At 41.1% G+C, this 20,110-nt stretch overlaps 1 protein-coding gene across 5 annotated transcripts in view; it reads right to left on the reverse strand.

Annotated features, from left to right (window-relative positions):
• Positions 1–20,110, reverse strand: part of DOCK10 (dedicator of cytokinesis 10) — a 141,868-nt gene that overhangs the window by 64,812 nt on the left and 56,946 nt on the right. For 3 of the 5 annotated variants that reach the window (XM_076340891.1, XM_076340890.1, XM_076340892.1), the window contains exons 1-9: positions 19,706–19,766; positions 19,287–19,421; positions 14,282–14,465; positions 12,551–12,636; positions 10,246–10,329; positions 8,978–9,133; positions 7,231–7,452; positions 6,354–6,476; positions 5,652–5,734 (exon numbers count right to left, since the gene is read on the reverse strand). In XM_076340891.1, coding sequence (XP_076197006.1) covers positions 5,652–5,734; positions 6,354–6,476; positions 7,231–7,452; positions 8,978–9,133; positions 10,246–10,329; positions 12,551–12,636; positions 14,282–14,465; positions 19,287–19,367 — 1,019 coding nt within the window. In that variant the 5' untranslated portion in view covers positions 19,368–19,421; positions 19,706–19,766. Of the gene's footprint in view, positions 1–5,651; positions 5,735–6,353; positions 6,477–7,230; positions 7,453–8,977; positions 9,134–10,245; positions 10,330–12,550; positions 12,637–14,281; positions 14,466–19,286; positions 19,422–19,705; positions 19,841–20,110 lie in introns of those variants that run through there. The other 2 variants (XM_076340893.1, XM_076340889.1) reach the window with 2 other exon arrangements.

The raw sequence follows: 20,110 nt of genomic DNA on the forward strand, positions 1-20,110 counted from the left end.
GTAACTGTAGAGAATAATTAACTCTCGTCTATCAGATTTTTGCCTCCAGCAGTTAGAGGGAGTAAGGTCCACACCAACATGCCATGTCAAAAATCTGAAGTTATTAGGGAGAAACCAGACCTAATTTCTGGCAGCCACCACTTACTTTACAAATCCTATTAAACTGCTGTCAGAGAAAAAAAAAAGAAGGAAAAAAAGATAAGATTTAATAATTATTACAGTATTCCTGATACTATGATATTTCTTGGACTCAGCACTGCTTCCTTCTCCAGACTAAAAGAGAGGACTAAAACATTCAGTGAGTGATTTCCGCCGTGCCACTGGGCTCTGCAATGTGATGCTGAGCAAACCCAGGCTCTGCTGGAGCTTATTAACTAATTCCAGCGCAGGCTCTGACACCGAGCAAACCGCTGCTCAGCACAGCAGGGCACAGGGCCACTTACCAAGGCAGGGTCGGGGATGTTCATAGTGTAAAAGGAAAAAGAACCAGGTCTGTGCTGGAAGTAGCTCACTCCGGGCCAGTGGTGCTGAGCACTGCCTCCCGGGAGGCTCGGGGACACGGCATCGTCACCTCCTCCCCTCCGGCGGCTCTGGTTTGGAGTCAGAAGGGCTTTACGGAGTCCTCCTGCCTACAACCGCTCCTCCCCGGCATCACTGCTCCCTGGGTATCATATGCCCTACTTCTAGAACTGCTCCTCGTCAGTTCAGCAGCATATCCCAGCCTAAATAATACACCCAGGACAAAATCAAAGGCATGAAACCAGGTATCCGCAATACAAAACAGGTAAGTATTTTTATCCCTCCAATTTACACACAATATTCCATTTATGTAAAGCTCTTGCCACCACAAGAGCAATTTAGATGTCCATTGAAAACATGATAACCCCTTCTTAAAAACAGGTATGTTTTATTTATGCACTCAGGGAAGGGCTAGATGGCTTTCTGCTGGTCAAACCGTACTGGTGTCTCCATGCCCCTGGCTCATTAAAGCTGAAGAACTGCCAGAGCAGCAAGTATTCCGTGTATTACATCTGCAGTTAAGTAACCGCAATCCCACCTTTTGCTAGATCCTTCCGGGCTGCTGGGTGCAGGTGGAGCAAGAGTGCTCCTTGTCACAGTGAACACACTGAAGGCACTTGAGAGTGACAACTGTCACACCGAAGAAAAGGAAACGTAATAAAACACTTCCACAATCCAGGAGTCCAATATTTGCCTAATACCTTAACGAATCCTTACTGCCGGTTACTTATTTACCAGAGAGATTTTAATAAGAAAAATTGCACGGAACTAAAATCCTGAAGAGATTCTAAAGGTGTTAATTTAGGGGAAAACAAATTAACAGCTTTCACTAAAGAAACTGAAACATCATCTCAATATTTAAAGTGTTTCTATGATTCTACTGTTCTGACATTGTTAGCTGATAGTCCACAATCACGAAAATTCTTTAAGCACGGAAAACCTACACAATGTTCACAATTTAACATTGAAAAAGCTACTTTTTAAGTAGCGGCTTACGATTTGTGAAAAAATTGCTCACCTCCAAGGTTAGAGATTCAGCGTGAGATCTGCAGCTACTGTAAATCAGTGCAGCCTCACTACCTTCAGCTACCTCAACCTACGCCAGCTGAGAACCGAACCAGCAGCTGCAGAAGCTGTTGAAGGATTCAAATATTAGGCTCTAAAACGTGAAGCTTACAAGGGTGGGGCAGGTTCGAAAGAATAGCGGAGCGTAAAAACTCATCTCTGCGAGTGAAGTTTCCTCACACCTACCGTATGTAGCTCAGGCGCGTATTTGCAAACTTTGGCAGTTCTGGCAGGAATACGAGAATGGAAGATGGATTTGACACACTGTAATTCTAACACATACCGTAATTATACCTGCGAGAGCATACAGACACCAGATCCCACCAACGCCAGCAAGAAACCAGGGAGGAACCCTGAGTCATGCTTTTGAAGGATGCTAACAAACTGGATGCCACATAAGCTAATTAAGAGTTTCAGTCACATGCATAATGCTCAACTGTCAAGATTTTGGCTCGCTGAATGTGTACGTAAAAATCACACTGTGGCCATCTGTAACTGCTTTAAGGGGGGGAAATTTCCACACAAAACCAGGAGTGTGGTTAATGCCAGAATGAAATAACTGGAAAACACATTTCCAAACCCGGGGTTTTGCTATTTATCATAGCCAAACCATTTTTTCCCCTGTAGTGTGATAGCCTCCTGTGGGAACTTCTATTTTCAAGCTGTGAAAATAGAAATAGATTTTATGGGGCCAAATCATACTTTGCTTTTACCAAAGAGAGTCCTGAGTAACGTTAATACATAAATAGATGTAAACGAGTGCAGAATTTGACCCAACGAACTAAATAAATTCCTTGTGCAACATCACCGATACCAACAAGTTCACACACGTGGTGTATTTGGTCAATGATTTTTAAACTCTTTTATCTCATAACGTGATTTATAATGGAAAAGTTTAAAGGCTGATAAACACACCCAAGTATGTTTTCTGTAATTAATTCTACAGATGGGAGGAAAGCTTTTTAATGGTATGGGCAGTGAAGCACCGAATTAGGATGCCAGCCAAAAATGCTGCCTGCCGGAACTGAGGGATGTCCACAAACCCCAGCTATGTCCTCTGCCCATGTGCAGGCCATCTGCGTAACGCACACACAATAAGTCTGCAAAATGTTGAACTGCCTGTGCATTTGCTAAGACCACAAGCATATATTCCCATTTATATTTGGGAAATCACAGCCAGAAATATTGGCTAGACAAACATATTTAGGAATGATTTGATCCTGTCCTAGGGAAAGCAAAAATATACTATGATGCGGAGGTCTTTTCGATGTTATCTTCTAAGACTGTGGACTGCACATTGAAAAAGGAACCTGTAATTTCGGAGAGAATACCCAGTGAAACAAGTCATCGCCATCTCTGAAACTGAAAAGGTATGGGACCAGAGCCAAGGGTTTCCACTGACAAAAAGTCTCACGGCAACAGACTGAGGAAGGCTCAGACTCCCAGGTATTCCCACACCCACTGTACTGAGCATCACACAAGGAAGCTCCTCTCAAATGAAGCCCTATTGCTCTCGTCCTGCCTTATGTCCTTTGCCACATTCCAGCCTGTGCCAATTAACCATTCTGCATGGAATTCCAAAGAGAAAAATCTCTGTTCGTTACCCAATACATACTGTTTGAGCTCCACTTAGATGAGCAGTAGTTAAGTAGAGCAATCCGTCTATAGAAAATGCTTCTGCTCACATGACTGTGGTGACTGGAAGCTGCTGCTCTCATACACCACATTACCAGAGCTCAAAACACTCACATGCAGGTTTAAATCTGGTGGAGCCCTATTGATTAGTCAAGCCTGACCTAATCAAGATTCTATTCCTTACTCCAAATCAACGTGGCCTGTTATTACAAAATAAATTTATGCAGTTATAATACTATGTCTGAGATGACCAACGAGTTGCCAACTGGTATTTTAATGATAAAATATCTGAAATGACACAGAACTGGAAGGAGGGGAGAATCTTCTGAAAAGCACCTAGCTCGACAGGCATTTAAGGTGCTATCCACCTTGCAGGGACAGAAGTGAAACTTCATTCGTGTCTCTTAGACTTCCCTTAGGCAGAGCAAGTGCAGACCTGCAGCTACTGTTCCGGGCCGAGGCGCAGTACTACGTAATGCGCTTGAGCAGTACAGCCGCGGCACATAACCCAGCCCAGCATCTGCGTACCAGCACAGTACGGCACAGCCCGAACCCTGCTTCTGCCTACTCCCTCTCACCGAGGGGCAACGAGGGGTTGCCACTTGGAGAATCCTATGAAAAGGAAATGCATTTCCTTCAAAATAAGTAGAAAACCTTTCTGTATTTTTTTTTTTTTTTTTTTTTTTTTTTGGCAAGAAACACTCCGAGATAAGATTTGCTGAAGATGCAGAAGAATGTTTTAGCCTTCTCCACGTGCATGAGTGACTAGCCAGGCCCTGAACTACTCAAAATCATCATGCCACCAAAAGGTAGCTACGGCAATGACTGAGTTGCAGGACATAGCACTGATGGTACCGCCACAGACCACAGGCAGGCAGGACAGGGTTAATAAAAAGCCTCAAGTCAGTCTGATGCCAAGCCTGCACCTCTTGCCGTTGTACGGTCCATTACACGCTAAAAGTAGCTCTGTCAGCCCAAGAGACACCCATCAATATAATTTTGATGAATGGTGCTTTGGCTACACAGAGGTAGTAAATATTAATGAGTATCCTTGAGCTTGCGATGACAGACCAGAACACATTATCTGCCTTTCTCTTGAGCACGCACGTACTTCTCCTGTTCCGATTGGATATTGACAAAAATGTATGTCAATAAAAAAAAATAGATGAACTCCTCAAACGGCCGCACCTTACTGTGTGTTTTCTTCTTTGCCATCTAAGCACCTTATTCTAAAATCATAAGCTTTCCCCTACACGCGGCAGGGGAAACTGTGCACCTCTGGTGCTCCGTACCTCCACACCAGAAGCACGCAGCCACACAGCTATCCCTCACGGTCACGGGCAATGCCACAACGTGACTTTTTCACCTAGCACCCGCTCCCTCCTTCCTCCCAACAGCTTCAGGCAGCTCTTCACCTGGCCTGCCACGGCCAGAACAGAAGCCACGGAGGAGAAGGAATGCTTTCCCTCGGCAATCGACAGCTTTCCCTATAAAAATAGGGAATATAAAATTTTATATTCCCTGCTCTACACATGGCAGAAAGAAGGGAGAGCTGTCACAGGGACACATGGGAGGGTCTCAGTCAGGGAGCGCTCTCCTCCCAGGGCAGCAGTAAGCTGAGGCAATTACAGAAGACTGAGAAGGAAAAACCGGAGAGGACAGAGAAAGGAATTGCACGGAAACTTGAAGGGAGAACAAAAAGAAGAGCCATATCTGCTTTTGTGAGTTAATTTGGTAGAAGGGGATGAAGAGGCACAGGGGTGCCTCAATCTCGAAGGTGAGACCAGCAAGAAATTATCCAGGAGGAGAGAGAGAAGGAACAAAAAATCCATTACTGCCATTGCACTGACCCGCAATAAAACCCAACGGACCTGCCAAAGAAGAAAATAACAGCTCTCTGTCACCTACTAACCACTAAAAATGCAAGAGTACCTGAAGCATAACCCCTCAGTATCACCCCCAAGGCACTGTTTTAGAGGCACCATAACCTCCAAATCCTTGGTTAGATTTTTCCTGAGACCTGACAGGCATCATAACCAGAAGAGAGCTTCAAACTTGTGCACCTATATTTTAGGTGGCCATTGCAACTCTATTTCAGACCGCAGAAATTCAATTTCCTATCTTTGTAGGAAATTCTTGTGAGAACTGTGACTTTGAAATCTCTTTGGTAATTTTTAGCACCAAATCAGTGGTGGAGCTCATGATAAATTGATATTCTGTCAGCCACCTTTGCTACTCCCTGGCAACTTCACTACATACATGAAGAAAAGATTCCACCACAGTTAACATTTAATGAGAAAGTAACCGGCGTTCAGCTGTGTGAAAAATAGGGCAATGACATACTAAAGCTGCAGGACCTTCTGGGGATACAAGTCCAAGAGCAGAATAAGCTATAAGATGCTTATAAAATTATAAAAAGAACTAATACATACCTCACTGACCAAGCAAATGGCATGCGGTATTTCCCCAGCTTGCTGCAGAACTGCTTATTGGATTTTAACACTTTCTGTGCACACTACAAAAAAGAAAATACGAATTATTTCATCGATATCATTATAATATCTGAAATGCAGCACAGAGTACATCCAAGTACTCCTCTGCTCAAGAGGCTACAGTGTCCCTAAAATAATTTAGCCTGATACTGCCCTTAACAGAAGGTGGGCAGCAAAGACATCACAGATGAATATGGTGCTGCTGATGAATTCAACGCCTTCACTACCCCTTCAGTCAGAACTGTGTTAGTTACAGTTGTTATTCCAGTTTTCTGCAATATACCCAAAGCAGATGCACTGCCTGCTCTCAGAGAGAAACAGGTGCCTACCCCAACTTCGCTCGTGTACAAAGTACGCTAACTCATAATTTCCAAAAGATCGCTGAAAGAGGATTTCACTCTGCTATGACATAACTAGCATAGGAATGCACCACGAATGGATTCATATGTTGCAGACAAAATGGTACTTCAGTCAGTCAGTCAAGGGAGCTTGGACATTTGCTTTCTTAGGCGTGGGCCTCCTGGGAGCTTGTCCTGTTCAGCACCCGCACACTGGTGAGATTTGTGAGCACAATTTGCAATGCCTTCCGCTTCCAATAGGCTGAAGCTGACCAAGAAGGAACTGACGTTCCTGTTACATTACCTTAAAAGAATCAGGATTCTTAATGTAAGGTTCGGCACTGCTGGCAATGTTTCCCGTAAGCACCTTTTCTATTTTTGCCACTAATACGATCTCAGAATGAGGATTACTTATGGAGAAAAGAGCCTGTGGATAAGAGAGAGAGCAGTTAAAAAGAGTATAGCAATACTGGAGAAATGAAATACTGCCAGTGCTCTCCATTGGTGGAAACAGTAACAAACCAAATTCAGAAAGGATTATTGAAGATTATTAGCTCTACATATTCAAAACAGCCAGACGGAAAATAAAATCTTTGTGCTAGTGCTGAAGTGAGCTTGTGCACATGCAGCACCTTGCAAACAGACTGACTCAAGCCAAGAAGCAATATGACCGTTATAATAATAATAATAATAATACATTAGCATCACCTATCCTAACTGTTCCTCTTGGACAGTACCTAAATGCCGGCCTAAATTAGTCACACCTCACGGGAATGACAGGGAGAAGAAAAGGTAGCGTATGGGGTTTCAGGGTAAGACTTACAGCAAGAATGTGGAAGTACTTTGAGAATAATGCAGCATCTCGGTGTCGCTTTAAGTTGTGATTTTGTTTGGCTGGTTTTGGGAGAGGTCAGCAAATGAACCCAAAGAGCACGGGAAACGTGGGTGGTTTCTCTAAATAACAGACACTAAGTTTTGATTGTAAATGGTTTTAAAGTCTATACAGGGAGCCCAAAAATCAAGCATGTGTATACAAGTACCACTGATACACAAAAAAAGAGTATTCTTGAAAACAAAAACCACTGGTAGAACAGATAAATTCTCTGATGAAAATTAATACTACTACTGACCTAAAACAAATCACATGAGTCACTAAGTCACGCAAATCACACGTGGAATACCTGTTTTGGGTATTTCAGCCATTCTTCTGGGAACCCCTTGACCTGTGGTTCTTCCATTTCATTTGAGTCTATATTTTCAACAGTGCCATTTTCTAATGAAAACGAGGAACCTGAAATCATCTGTCTAACGAGCGTGTGGTTCAAATCCACATGAAAATCAGCAGAGATCTTCCTGCCATCCCTGACATCATACAGCGCCACGCTCACAAAGAAAGGCTCTACCTGGAGAAAACACCAGAAACATAATACAGCTGTAACTGAGAGCAAGGGGGTAAACTCCATCTTTTAATAGGTTCCTGCAGCTAGAAAAAAAGAAAGCAAACAAATAATATTTACGAATTCTGAGATTCATTAAAAACAAATGCTCACACACACCCCTGCCAAAGTTAGTTTCCAGCCATGTGATTTTAGGGGCTTTTAAAGGTAGTTTGTTAACAATGCGCCAGAACAGTAATAGACAGCGAACTTAGGAACTCGGAGAATAAAAACCAAATGTATTTGTCACAGATAATTATTAGAGTAAATGAACAGAGCCCCAGAGAAACATGTTACAAGATTTTTAGAGTCATTATAAAAGAAAGAAGAGCGAGGGTGGACTTTCCAGGGATCGTCAGAAATGCAGCACAAAGATGACAAATAGAAGTAGATGAAAAATGTTTACTGGTGCAAACACAAATGCGTGGCTGTATTATTCTGTGGGAAACACATGTTCCATTCTGCTAGGAAACCGAGAGCATTCAAACCGCTCTGACAGTACCCGCTTATTCTATCGCATAGAACCAGGGAATTAAGTCCTATGACTGTAAGTAACCTCCAAAGAGCCTCCATAATTCTGATGAAATAAATCAGTCTCAGAATAAAACCTTCTGAGCTGTCCAGAAATCAGAATCTTAAAACTTCGGAGATAAGGAACAACTCATGGCAGGTACAATATTCTATGCTTTTTCAGCCTCTGTAGTGAATTATTGCATGCCCTTGGTACAGTTATCATTACTCTATTTAAACAGTTATTCCAGTCTGCCAAAAAAAAGTATTGATTACATCATGCTGAATATGCACTCACTGTAAAGGTCATCTCCAAATGAAAAAAAGAAAAAAAAAAAAAAAATCAATGCCTCATATGTAATGTATGAAAGTTGAGTTGCCAGGACACTAGTTTCTCAAAACTTTCCTGCTTCAGAGGAGAACTAACTCAAAGCTACGGACTGACAGCTACATCTCGCTTTACCCTGCCCCTTTTTCTTAAAGTAAGAATAAGCACAGTTTTCTGTTTTGTCCTGTTTTTAGCTGGGCTTTTCCACTAGAAGAAGCATCCAGTCCTCTCTATTTTGCCTTCTCTTCTGTAATTTGTCTGCTTGGTTCCTGGTCTCTCTCTGAAAAACAAAACCGGTTCACCAGCAACTGATATTCAGTTGCCTCCCTACATAGGTCTTGGCAGTTTAAACTTGTTCTTCTGACAGCAATTGTTAAGAATCCTCAAGGATTTTAACATTTTTAATTCCCCGCTGAGCTTTAGCTAAAAGTCTGCAATCTAACTCAGCTTCAGAATGTTTACTGAAAAGCTCATCAGTGTCGTTATTCAATCCGAAGGGATGAGCAGAGGAGGAGTGAATGCAGTACGCGTGCACGATACAGCTTTCCTTTTATGTTCTCCTTCCAAAGTAACAACTGCACAGAAAGAGACAAAAAAGAAAAAAAGAAAAAAAAAAAGAAAGAGAAAAATCACAGGGAAATAAGTGAAGCTTACATTGGTTGAAGGATCATTTTCATTTTCAGTAACACAGGCCTGGAGATTCAAACTGAGGGATCTGCAAGTTATCAGGATCCTCTTTGCAGGCTTTTCTTCAAATGGCTTGATCACCGAGTTTGTCCCTGGAAACTCCTTTTTCTGAGGATTCAACGACTGAAATAAGTTGGGCGATTCGTTATACATGGGAAAAGCATGGCATTCCAAAACTACGTAAGCTTTTTGAAGGTCTTGACAATCACTGAAGCACCCGAAAACCTCAAAAAGTCACTGCTGATATCGTCACATTACCAGAGTAAATGTGTTATTTCTAAGTTTATAGATTAGGAAGCAAAGCAACAGGATTGCCTGAGGACGTATATAATGCCAGAGGCAGAATTAGGGATCCAAGTCAGGTTTCCTATAATTTTAAAACAGATTTTTTTCTTGTTTACTTACTGCTTCTGAAACTTTAGCTTTTAATTTCCTCACACAGATTAAACAGCCTCATATTTTCAGACCGTAACACCACATTTTAGGATTAGATTTCAAACCTTTCCCCTCACTTACACACCACACCACTACTCCGATTCGCTTAATATTTTTAATAATGGCGCTACAGTTGATTGACAACAGGTTCAAGTTTGATATCAAGAGATACTGATCCTGATTTTACTGAAGTCTTGTTTTTAGCTAAAATAAAGTCTTCAGTTAAATCACCAACAAATGTACATTCAGTGCAAGGAATAATATTCTTTGAATCCTGAACTCTGACACTAAATGATAAGCGAGCTGAAGATAAGAAGAAAAGCAACCTGCGCTTCCTACATTTCCAGCTAAACTTTTTTTCACATGGATAGCCTTTTGTACCGCCAACTGTACCTTCCCACTGCTTTTTATATCCATTCACGTTTTTGTAGTCAAATTCAGCGTAACGAATAACAATAAAACCACTGTTGTTCTAACATTCCCAGCCCGAGAGAAGGCTCTGCTTCTCTAATATTTTCAGTTTGCTTTAACGATTCAAAGCTTAGCTAGCCTGGCTAGATGACCTCCAGAGGTCACTTCCATCCTCAACCGTTCTGTGATCAGATATGGGTGGAGTCTATCCAGAAATCTCGACGGACTAGAGACAGCTCCCCTCACCCTTCAAAGCTGAAGCCTCGGGTACACCCAGTTGCCTGCTGAACTCCGACCCACCCTGGTGGCTTAGCTAACCCAGTTAGCTCAGACCGCCTGTATTTTAAAACTCCTAAGAACTTGAAAAGTAATTAAATAGTTTCACTTACTGCTATATCAGGATCCAAAGAGAAAAGATTTAGGCGCTCTGTATTTCGAGAGGCTTTCGCCGTTTCTTCTGTTTCTGTGATGTACTGTGGTGATAGATAATAAATTAGTTTTCTGCACAGGAACAGAAATCCATAGAGTTGTTAGGCTTCTAAATGAATGATCAATGTTTCGCTTGCAACAACACTTCTCATTTCTGCAGTGGTTATCCCAAAGCACCTTCAAGCGCTCTTTGAAGGTTATATGCTTGCGAAGCAGGGATTTTCAGGCCATGATATACTTCTAAGGAACCCCAAAATAGATCAATTAAGTAATTCAAGTTCATATATGTTACTAAAGAACCTGTCGTGTAAGATGTCAGGACGGTGGATCATTGCACTACAATCACTTTATGGATTCCCAGGTCGAGATAAAAAACAAACCAGCCCCTCAGAAAACCACTTGTGTCAGGGGGAGGAGGGCAGCAAGGGGAGCAGGGAAGTGCAGCTCAGCCTTCCAGGTGGGCAGGCACACAGACTGCAGCGTGTCACCCAAAGGTAAGGCTGGGAGCCCTCTCCCCATCCATCCTCCTGCCACAAGGCAGGATCACTCACACCCATTTTATTTCTGACGGACACATGCCTAACTGTTAATAATAGTTAATAATACGTTAATAATAAGCGCTCTGATAAAACCAACTCAACAACTTCCTGAAGCCACCTGGTGCTCTCCTACCCTGCCTTCTGAAAGGTTATCCTTATGTCTAACTTTGCTGATTTTTTCCCCGCTATTTAAGCCCATTCATCCCACATGTGAAGTACGCCCCACACATTCCCTTCCCCTTACAGATCCCTCATGATACCTTCGAAACCTTTTTTCTCAGTCTAAACATGCTCACTTCCTTCAGTCTTTGCGCTTTGTTTTTCCTAACTCTTCTTTATTTTTTCAATCTCTGAACTATTAACGGAGTCCACAACTTTCCTGGTTGCTGAGTACAAACCTTGGCTGACATGGTACAGGCTATGCTCTTGTTAAGGTCCCATTCAACGTTTTCTGTTTTTCACAATAGCATGACGCTGCTGACACACATTAAGTACCAAGCAGAAGCAGCACAGCAAGACCAAGAGCTCTGGGTTCACTTCCTAACGTGCCCCCACCCACGGGCTGACTTGCAGAAGCAGGTCCTGATGTGTCCCCGGTGTACTGGTTTAGGTAGAGATGGGATCAGGAGATTTCCCTGCGATGGGCGAGGGACAGGCCACAGATCACTGCTGCAGCCAGGCCTATAGAGCAAGGCAGGGGGAAACAGGAATTAACCGTATAAAGGGCAATACAAGCATCGCACAACGTGCAGACCTTCTATTTTAGCCTTGGAGGCCACCGGCGGTCTTTGAGATATGTTTAAGATACCTTTGAGATATCTGCATTAACTAAACCATTAGAAAGTACCTATCCACAGACGAGATGATCGGATACTACTGTTGGCCTTTAATACATAAACTCAGTTACATTTTATCTGGTTGGTTGGTTGTTTTGTCTTTATTTTGGGTTTGTTGTTGTTTGTTTGTTTGTGTTTTTTTAATTCTAGGTTACCACTTCATATATATGAATACAACCTACAGTAAAATGTAGACCAAATTCTGTCCTCGTTTGCATATACAGCTTTCAGTTCAAATCTGTGGGAGTAACATCCTCAAATAGCATTTGGCTGTGTAGACAGATAGTATCTATAGTAGCTCACTGACAGAAGATTACAAACAGAGCATACATTCATTTAAGAAAAAGCAGTGAAATATTTCCAATCTAGCTTTTCATCAAAAAGCTTCTTAGCACCATCTACAATTATCTCATCCACATGAAGCAGCTTATGAGATCCAGAGGACAAAACGCCTCCCCTGATACTACATGCATCTTTCAGTGAAATTACAGAAGGCGATGAGCAGTTCACAGCTTGTTTCCTTGCAAGTCACGCAGGAAATCTTGGCTCGCCAAGGGCCAAACTCTTCTGAAATGCAGTTAAAAGGAGTAAATATTTCACAGATAACTGCAGGGACCAGAATCTTACTGACTTCACAGGTCTAAATCAAACCGCGCTAGGGAGCACTCACTTCCTTTACATCCAGCGGAGCTTTTCTCATTTAAACAAAGCCATCAGCTGTTCAGAAAGAAAATTATTCCTGCCATTTGTCATGGCTCTAACAACCACAACGGGCTGTGCTATATTTTCAAACCTTTCACAGTATTAATGATCATCTATCGGCAGGCATTTTTCACCTAGGTGAAAACTAACGCCACTAAGCTTGTAAGAATAAACATAACTTCGATTACTTTTGCGAAGTCTGGGTGCAAGGTGTTCTCTGAAGAATCGGTCTCTTCTTGAGAGCAATCATAATTCACCGAAACTTCTGCAGGGTCTTGAAAAGAAGAAAACAAATTGCAAATGTTTTTATTATGCTTGCTATTACCATTGGGTTTAAGAGTATCTATCCCCGTGCCATTTCTTTTCATTCCCTTTAGTATCATCAGGCTAACAAATGGAAGAGATACTAATGTAAACCTCTGTCCTCCTCAACCTCATCTCCCACTGGTGCTTACTGTAACTTAGTCTATATTTAAGCTTTCAAACAAGAGGCCTGACTCTGCTCAGTGAAACATCTGACACATTCGTACATGACAAATATTCATGCCCACAACAAAGACACCTTCCCTTGCTCTCTCGGTCCCTTCTGAGGCAACACCAAGGGTTTACCTCAACCAAAAGACTGTGGACTCCCAGTAAAGGGAGTCTCCAGTGAGGCAGGCAGGGCCTTACCTGCCCTTTGGGAAGGGGAGGGATGCAGTCTGGACTCCATGAGCTGCCAATCTACGGATCCAGAGAACAGCACTATACAGCAACCCCTTTGCTTCACTTAGCTCTCCAGGGACCGTTCGGCTTTTGCTAGGTAATTCAGCCCAATGTGAAATAAGTCATTACAGCCATTTAGGGCTCTTCTGCCAAGAAAGCATCATGCCTTTTGACAAGTTAACTCCATAGCACATTCCTGTTGCTTGTTATCAGGGTTTTTACCAGTAGAGACTTCTGTTTTCTGTTAGCCTTATGTCTCTGACCATTTATGCACATATTTCTTCCCGTTTCATTAATATCCCTTATGGGTGGGATTTCCAAAAGTACTTCTCTGATTCTGAAGTGCAAGTCTCTTGTGCCGCCAAATTATAAAAACATCTTTGGCTAGACGAAGAGTACCCTGTCCCTCCAAAATCAGAATTTGTTATGAACACCAGGCTAAAGCCTTCCATTAGCTCTGAACTTCCCCAAGATTCAGATGCATGTGGATTCAAAGCTTTCATTCAGTTCAGAGCACAAGCAGTTCAAATCTGTATTAAGGTTTCAAGTGTTTTCAGTCTTAGAATTTCAGCTGGGGTTCATCCAAACTGAACATGGATTTATTATGTGGAGGAATGAGTTACTGCCACATGAAGAGTGCAGTATAACAGAGCATCCAATTCTTTCTTCCACAGTGAAAGCATATTAATACTCAAAATCACAAAAGCAAGAAATGAAAAGTCAATAAGCCTCCAGGGAAAGAGTAATATACCACAGCTGGGATATTTTCTAAATTATTAGCTCCAGATTTTTAAAGAAAACAAAACGCTGGAAAAAGAACTGATCTAAACTCTCTCCAGCACAAAACTCTTTCAAACCTTCAGACTCCCAAGACAGTAAAACGCAAAGTACTAGCAAGATCATTGACAGAGAGGACTGTATTTGAAAAAGAGCTGCACATGCAAAGCAGAGCCACGTTGCTCCTGCTGACTTTGTGGGGAGCAGCTTTACCTCCCCCACAGCCTTTTGAAAATGAGCTGTGGGGAGTTAGCTGACATTGTTCAGGGATTGCCAAAAGACTGGTGCTGCTTCGTCAGAAATCAGTAGGTGCAGAATCCGTTACAGACTCAGGCAGTTAAAATCATTCAATAGTGATATCCGAAGGTTCAATTTTTTGCATTTGATCAAAAAAAAAAAAAAACCAAACCACAATGCAAGAAACTATTCGCTCTTACCAAGTTTCAGATCAGTGAGATCTGCACTTTTCCTCTCCTGAATGGTTCCCTCTGGATTTATTTGCAGGATTTTGTTGAGAGTGAAAATCCAGTCATCCATATCCTGCTCATTTTCAGCTGCCAGCACAAAGTATGTGAGGTCATTCATTTTCAACTCAAAGGCATGTTTCCTAAGCCTGTTATTCTGTTGGAACAAAAGGAAAAGAAAAATAAGAACTAGAACTAGTTATGAAAAGGTACTGAAAAAGGCATCCATAAGATGGACTTGTATGTGGCCACTCCTTAAAAAGAACATTCAAGCAAAATTCAGTAGCTTTAAAGAAAATCCAAGTAGCGTGATATTAACGCAAATTTACGTCGGTTTATTGTTGGGTCTTTGTGCACCTAAGATCTTCTATGGCCAAATATACGTCTTCTGTTTAGCCATAGAAATCTAAGACTATAGACAATAACACTTCACGCTACAGTAGGGAATACCTCCCAAGTGGAATAATGAAAGAGCTCTGATGGCGAAGTACAGCATTGCTACAGGAGTCGTAGCTGTCTGGAGAGAACATCTCCAAAGCCCAAGTCTCCTACACCTTACCAGCACACCAGACGCTCCAAAAGATACTAAGTAGTGCTAAGTCATACGAATATTTGCTCAGTGGGAACAGGGCCGAGTTCACCAAATTCAAACTAGCAAGCAAGCGAAGGCAGCACGTGGTCAAAGACTACGCCATCCCTGACTGCTGAGGTTGGACCTGAATTGGTCAAAGCTAATTGTGAACAATTTATAAAATCTTCTGTTTCGAGACATTTACAGATACTGCTAACGAGCTACATAAAGGTAACAATTTCTGCGCATCTGATGAAGTTAGAAACATTGTCGTTAGGATGAGAACATTTCTACATCATTTTATTCTTTTTATATTTTTCTGAAAGAGCTTCTGGATGATATGACTCTAAACTTGGAATAGAGATTAACCAGTAAATCTCCCCAGAAGATTGCAACAGGACAAATTCCTCCGCGTGAAGAGATTACAGTGGGTACTTCCCACTGCCGCCTTTGTGTTAGAAGGATTTTGAAAACGACTACGGCGACTTCAACAATTCTTTGCAGGACGCAACAGGTGATGTGTTCAGTCATTGCATTGCTATCCTTTTCAAGTGTAGAATAAGAACCAATGCCCAGTGTACTGGCAACAGATTGAGTTCTGCGACTGTATCTGTATCACCAGATTTTACCTGCAGTAGATGGTTAATCCATCAATTTCCGTCATAAGAATTAACAGGTGCTTAGTTACTGAAACAGCTCAATGAAATTAAACAAAGTGATGTGATCTAATATAATGTGCTTCATTCACATTTTATTCACAAATTTATCAAATTAGTGAGGCTTTTATCTCTTAGTCTTATGGAAGCAGCTGCATCATTGTCTCTCCTCCTTGCTTAAATGTGAAAGATCAAGCGTCCCATCCCTGTTACTTCATCAAACTTTTACAACCACTGACTAAGGCCATCAGTGCCACCGTTTTGTGCTCAATGTTCCAGAAAATTGCCAACACTTTGTTGACACATCTAACCTTGGAGTGATGCTGACAAATGAAAAACAATTCATCCACCCCATAACTGGCCATTTCACTCAATTTTAATTTTCTTCATTAACAGTCTCAAATAACATGACAACGGTATCCTGTAGTTCTACATACTATAACTATTTCTCAGAACAGTCCTGTATCAACAAATTACTAAGAATAGCTTCTAAGCCAGATGGTGAGATGACAGTGATATTTTTACTTAAGAGGAACAGAGGCAAAATCTGATACTGATTAGCAGAGGAGGAGACTGGGAACCCAAGACGCTGAGGAATAAAGTTCCATCAACTTTTTTTTTTCCAGCAGCAGAGATGATTTAGAAGGTTCCTACCCAATCTGTTGTTAATCACTTGCTCCAGTCCTTGTATTACATGTCATGACCCAGCTCAGGAATCAGTTAAGACTGAACAACTTCTTCTGGAGCTACTCGGGTCAGAGTCAGTCAAATCTTGGCTCTTCAAACTGACTTGGGATTGTGCGTGTGTATGTGCGTGCGTGTGTGTTATTTTTTAGTTCCGCTACTGGAAATTCTCTTGGTAGGAAATAGTTTTCCTCTCAATTACTTTACTGAGGTGAATATTCTTTCAGGGATATAAATTTTACCCAACATAACCCAATTATTCACCCAACATAGGGTAAGAATAGAGTTGGGTTTCGTAGCAATTGGTTCTCAGGTGTCCAATATTTTTCTTGATCCTGAAATCACTGTAATCCTCCAAGCACTGCATACATTCAAATTAATGTAAAACAAAGACTAAAATTTCACTGAAACCTGTTTCTATTGATATAACATGAGGGCTTGACCAAGAGCTAGAAGTTGAACAAAACTATGTCAAGAATCTTAGGTAGTGACCACTCAAAGCTTTTAAAGATTGTGTATTTGTATAAGTGGATTATGTATACCAATTTATGCACAATCTATAAAGAAAAATGCTACGTTTCAATTTATCTTCAGAAAGTACAAAGAGCATTAAAATGAATGCATTTCTTGTCTATATTATGTACTTCCCCTTACAGACATGGCCAAGATCTTTACATCAGGTACCGTAACACTATTAGACATTATCTAATAGAGCAATACGTCTCGCATGCTGAATCTTAAGAGCATCAGGGCAGGAAAACTTCAATATCCACTTTTCCATCTGCACTTCAGACTTCTGGCAAGCAGATGAGATCTACAGCAAAGTCTTTGTTTCAAATCTAAAGCCAACTATTTTCTTCCTGATCAGTTAACAGGAAAGAAAAAAAAAAAAGTACCATTTCTCAGTTTGCTTCTCTATAAGTCCTTCCATATGGTACGTGGATCTTGAGGTTGACTTGTAATCTTCAACACTTAATTTCAAGTTTAAAATTTCTTCCAGAAGGAAATAATACAAGATTCAAAAAGAAACTATGGATAAGCTATAAATGAAACATCAGGCTAAGCCTAATGCCTGCAGGGCCATTCTTCCAAAATAACAGAATTCTTTTGGAAGTATTTTGTATTTTATCTGGAGATGATTTCTCCAGGATGTTTACTACAATTTAGATATTCAACCTCTATCAAACAGGAGCTCAAAGTCATTCACAGAGAGTTAAATGATTTACAGTGGTATTAAAACTCGTTAAATCAGAACTTTCACATCACAGTTTTCCTCTAAATCTTCAGTTTTATCCAACTCTTTCTCCATATTCTGTGGTCTCCGTTTATGGCAACTCTAAGCCAGGTTTTGTTTTTCGGCCTTCTGATTCTAAGTTCATCACAGATTTTGATAGCTGATGATACTTGCCCTACTACCCCCTTGGCTAAGACTCTCACTTCTTGCTAGTGAAGATAGCTCGTAAACCTGTGCATCCCATTCCAAATGTCAATCAAAGAACAATCACGAAAACTAGTGTCTGGGGGTAGACGAGAGGAGAACAGACAGTTCAAACAGTTTGGGACAATTTGCAGGAACACTGTAGATTTAGAAGGCAGCTGTCAAAGTTCAGAAGGAGGATTTCAAAGGTTTCTTGAGCTTTTTTTTGTCAGAGGTTAGTCAAAAAGGCCAGAAATCTTGCAGTCAAGACATTTCTGCTATCATGGAGTGTCATCAGAAACAACACAGCTGAACAGGCACCCTCCGGGATAGCATTAAATCCGTACCTAAAACCACACTATAGGGATGTTCAGGGCTTAACTAGAGCTCTGGCTGAGACCCATCTTAAAAGAAAGCACACACTGCCAGCAGGCAGGAGCAAGCAGTAATTTCTAAACAGGGTTTCTGTATAAGAATCTCCTCTACGGCTTCTGCCACACTTCCAAGCTACCTGTTCGGGTCTTTCAAGCCAATGGACTGACACAGGTAAACATCATTGTCCTTCTACATATTTATCTCCAGCCTGTCTTGCATCTGTTTGAAAAAAGAAACGCCCTTTTGCAATACACAGGGGAAAGAGTCATTCCCTACAGAGCTGGCTGCAGGAATGAGGTTCTGCAGGGAGCTGTCAGCAAATATTTGTTCCCAGAGTGAATTACTGACTGATTATTTTTCTTGCTCCAAAGGGCCTGTTTAGGGGTGAAGGAGAGACTTCCCAACCAACAAAAGCTTCTGTTTACCAGGGGTCTTCCCTTGCATTACCTGAAAGGTTTCTTTCAAAGGAACCCTCAAATCAGTCTGCACTAGGACTGTTACCAATCTTTACTGGTTAAGTAGTAAAGAATAAAGTATAGCTAAAAAAAAAAAAAAAAGGAATTTCCTTATTTAGTGACACATGGGGCTAGATCAACTACAGTAACATACTATTCAGGATAACATCTTGTTTAGACCGGAAAAAAAAGAAAAAAAAAGAGAAATACATTAATAGAATTAGAGGAAAGGCAGAGCAATGGGGGGGAAAAAGCTAAGGACTCAATCTTAGGGGGAACAAAAGGAAAAAAAAAAGTTTGTGTCAGACATTTCTGGCTATTTATTTTTCTAAGCCGCAATAAATAATAAGGCTCTGTCCTATCTGCTGCCATTAAGACTCTCTCTCGCCTCCAGATAGACTCTCTATCATCTTCAAGGAGGCTCAGGATACAGGATTAATTTACCACTTTGCCCAACAGCTGATGCTTTGTAACCTGAGCGTCGTTAACGCACAACAAGCAAGCATGCTCTTAGTGAGCAAGAGGTAAAATCTGGCAGCTGAGAAAATAAATTTCAGTGAAAAGAAGCATTTTATGATGTTTTTTCTCACGTGTGCCATAGGCAAAGAGCATATGCATGATCTGCTACCATAATTCATCTGTGGGGTTTGTAACCTGTCAGTCTGAGCCCTTGCACCAATTTAAAGAGCAAAACTAATGGTGTTTTCATTTCATAAAACTGCTAATGAGACCACTATTCCATTACTGTACGTGTTCTTCTACTCGCCTTTTTAAATTTATCTGACACCCAAACAATATAATGAAATAAATTGAAACTTACCTGTACGACTCCTGTACAAGAATCCAAGAAAATACATCCCTTTGGCTCCTTTGATATTTTTTCATCTTTATAAAAATTCATAATATATGAGTTATCCGACAACTGTGTCAGCTGGAAGTAGCGCTTTTTGAATGACTGAAGTGGGGAGGAAAAGAGAAAAAAATAAAAAGAATGACAATTGTTGTCCTGCAAATTATTTCCACTGATACTTTATTCGCAGCTTTTAAATAATAGGCAACTCCTAACTGCACTTCAATCGCACTATTTTGCGGAGAACTGCAATATTACTTGACTATCATTTAAAGCAACGTAATCAAACCTGAGATATAAACAAGCTAAATAACAATGGCAAACAAGCGTGCCTCTGTGGGGGATATAAATCCAAATGGAATAAAGAAAGAAAAATGCTGTCCCCTTACCCGAACAGTAATGCTATTGTTTACAGTGCTGTTGAAATTCCCTTTATAAAGCCATCCAGACTTGTAAACTCCTGCTGCCAATCCTCCTCCTCCACCACCACCACCACCTTTTGAAGATGAGTGGGATGTTGTATCCTGTATGAAAGACATGATTAATATTGCATGGGCTTGCTTTTTGAATTCTAGGATGAAAGAAAGCCGTAATGTGTGAATATCTGCTTGACAACAAATAATCATCCTTTCATTCCTTTTAAAATGTTATTAATAAGCCTGCTGTGCACACGATGACGTGAGACAAAGCTGGTCCACTAACTTCAGTTATTCAAAATATGAAATATTTTATAGGCGATAACGAGCCTCCATTATCATTCTTTATTTGATATTAAAGCAATAAATAATTCTTCC

This window comes from Aptenodytes patagonicus, chromosome 6, assembly GCF_965638725.1.
Source record: "Aptenodytes patagonicus chromosome 6, bAptPat1.pri.cur, whole genome shotgun sequence".
Lineage (NCBI taxonomy): Eukaryota > Metazoa > Chordata > Aves > Sphenisciformes > Spheniscidae > Aptenodytes > Aptenodytes patagonicus.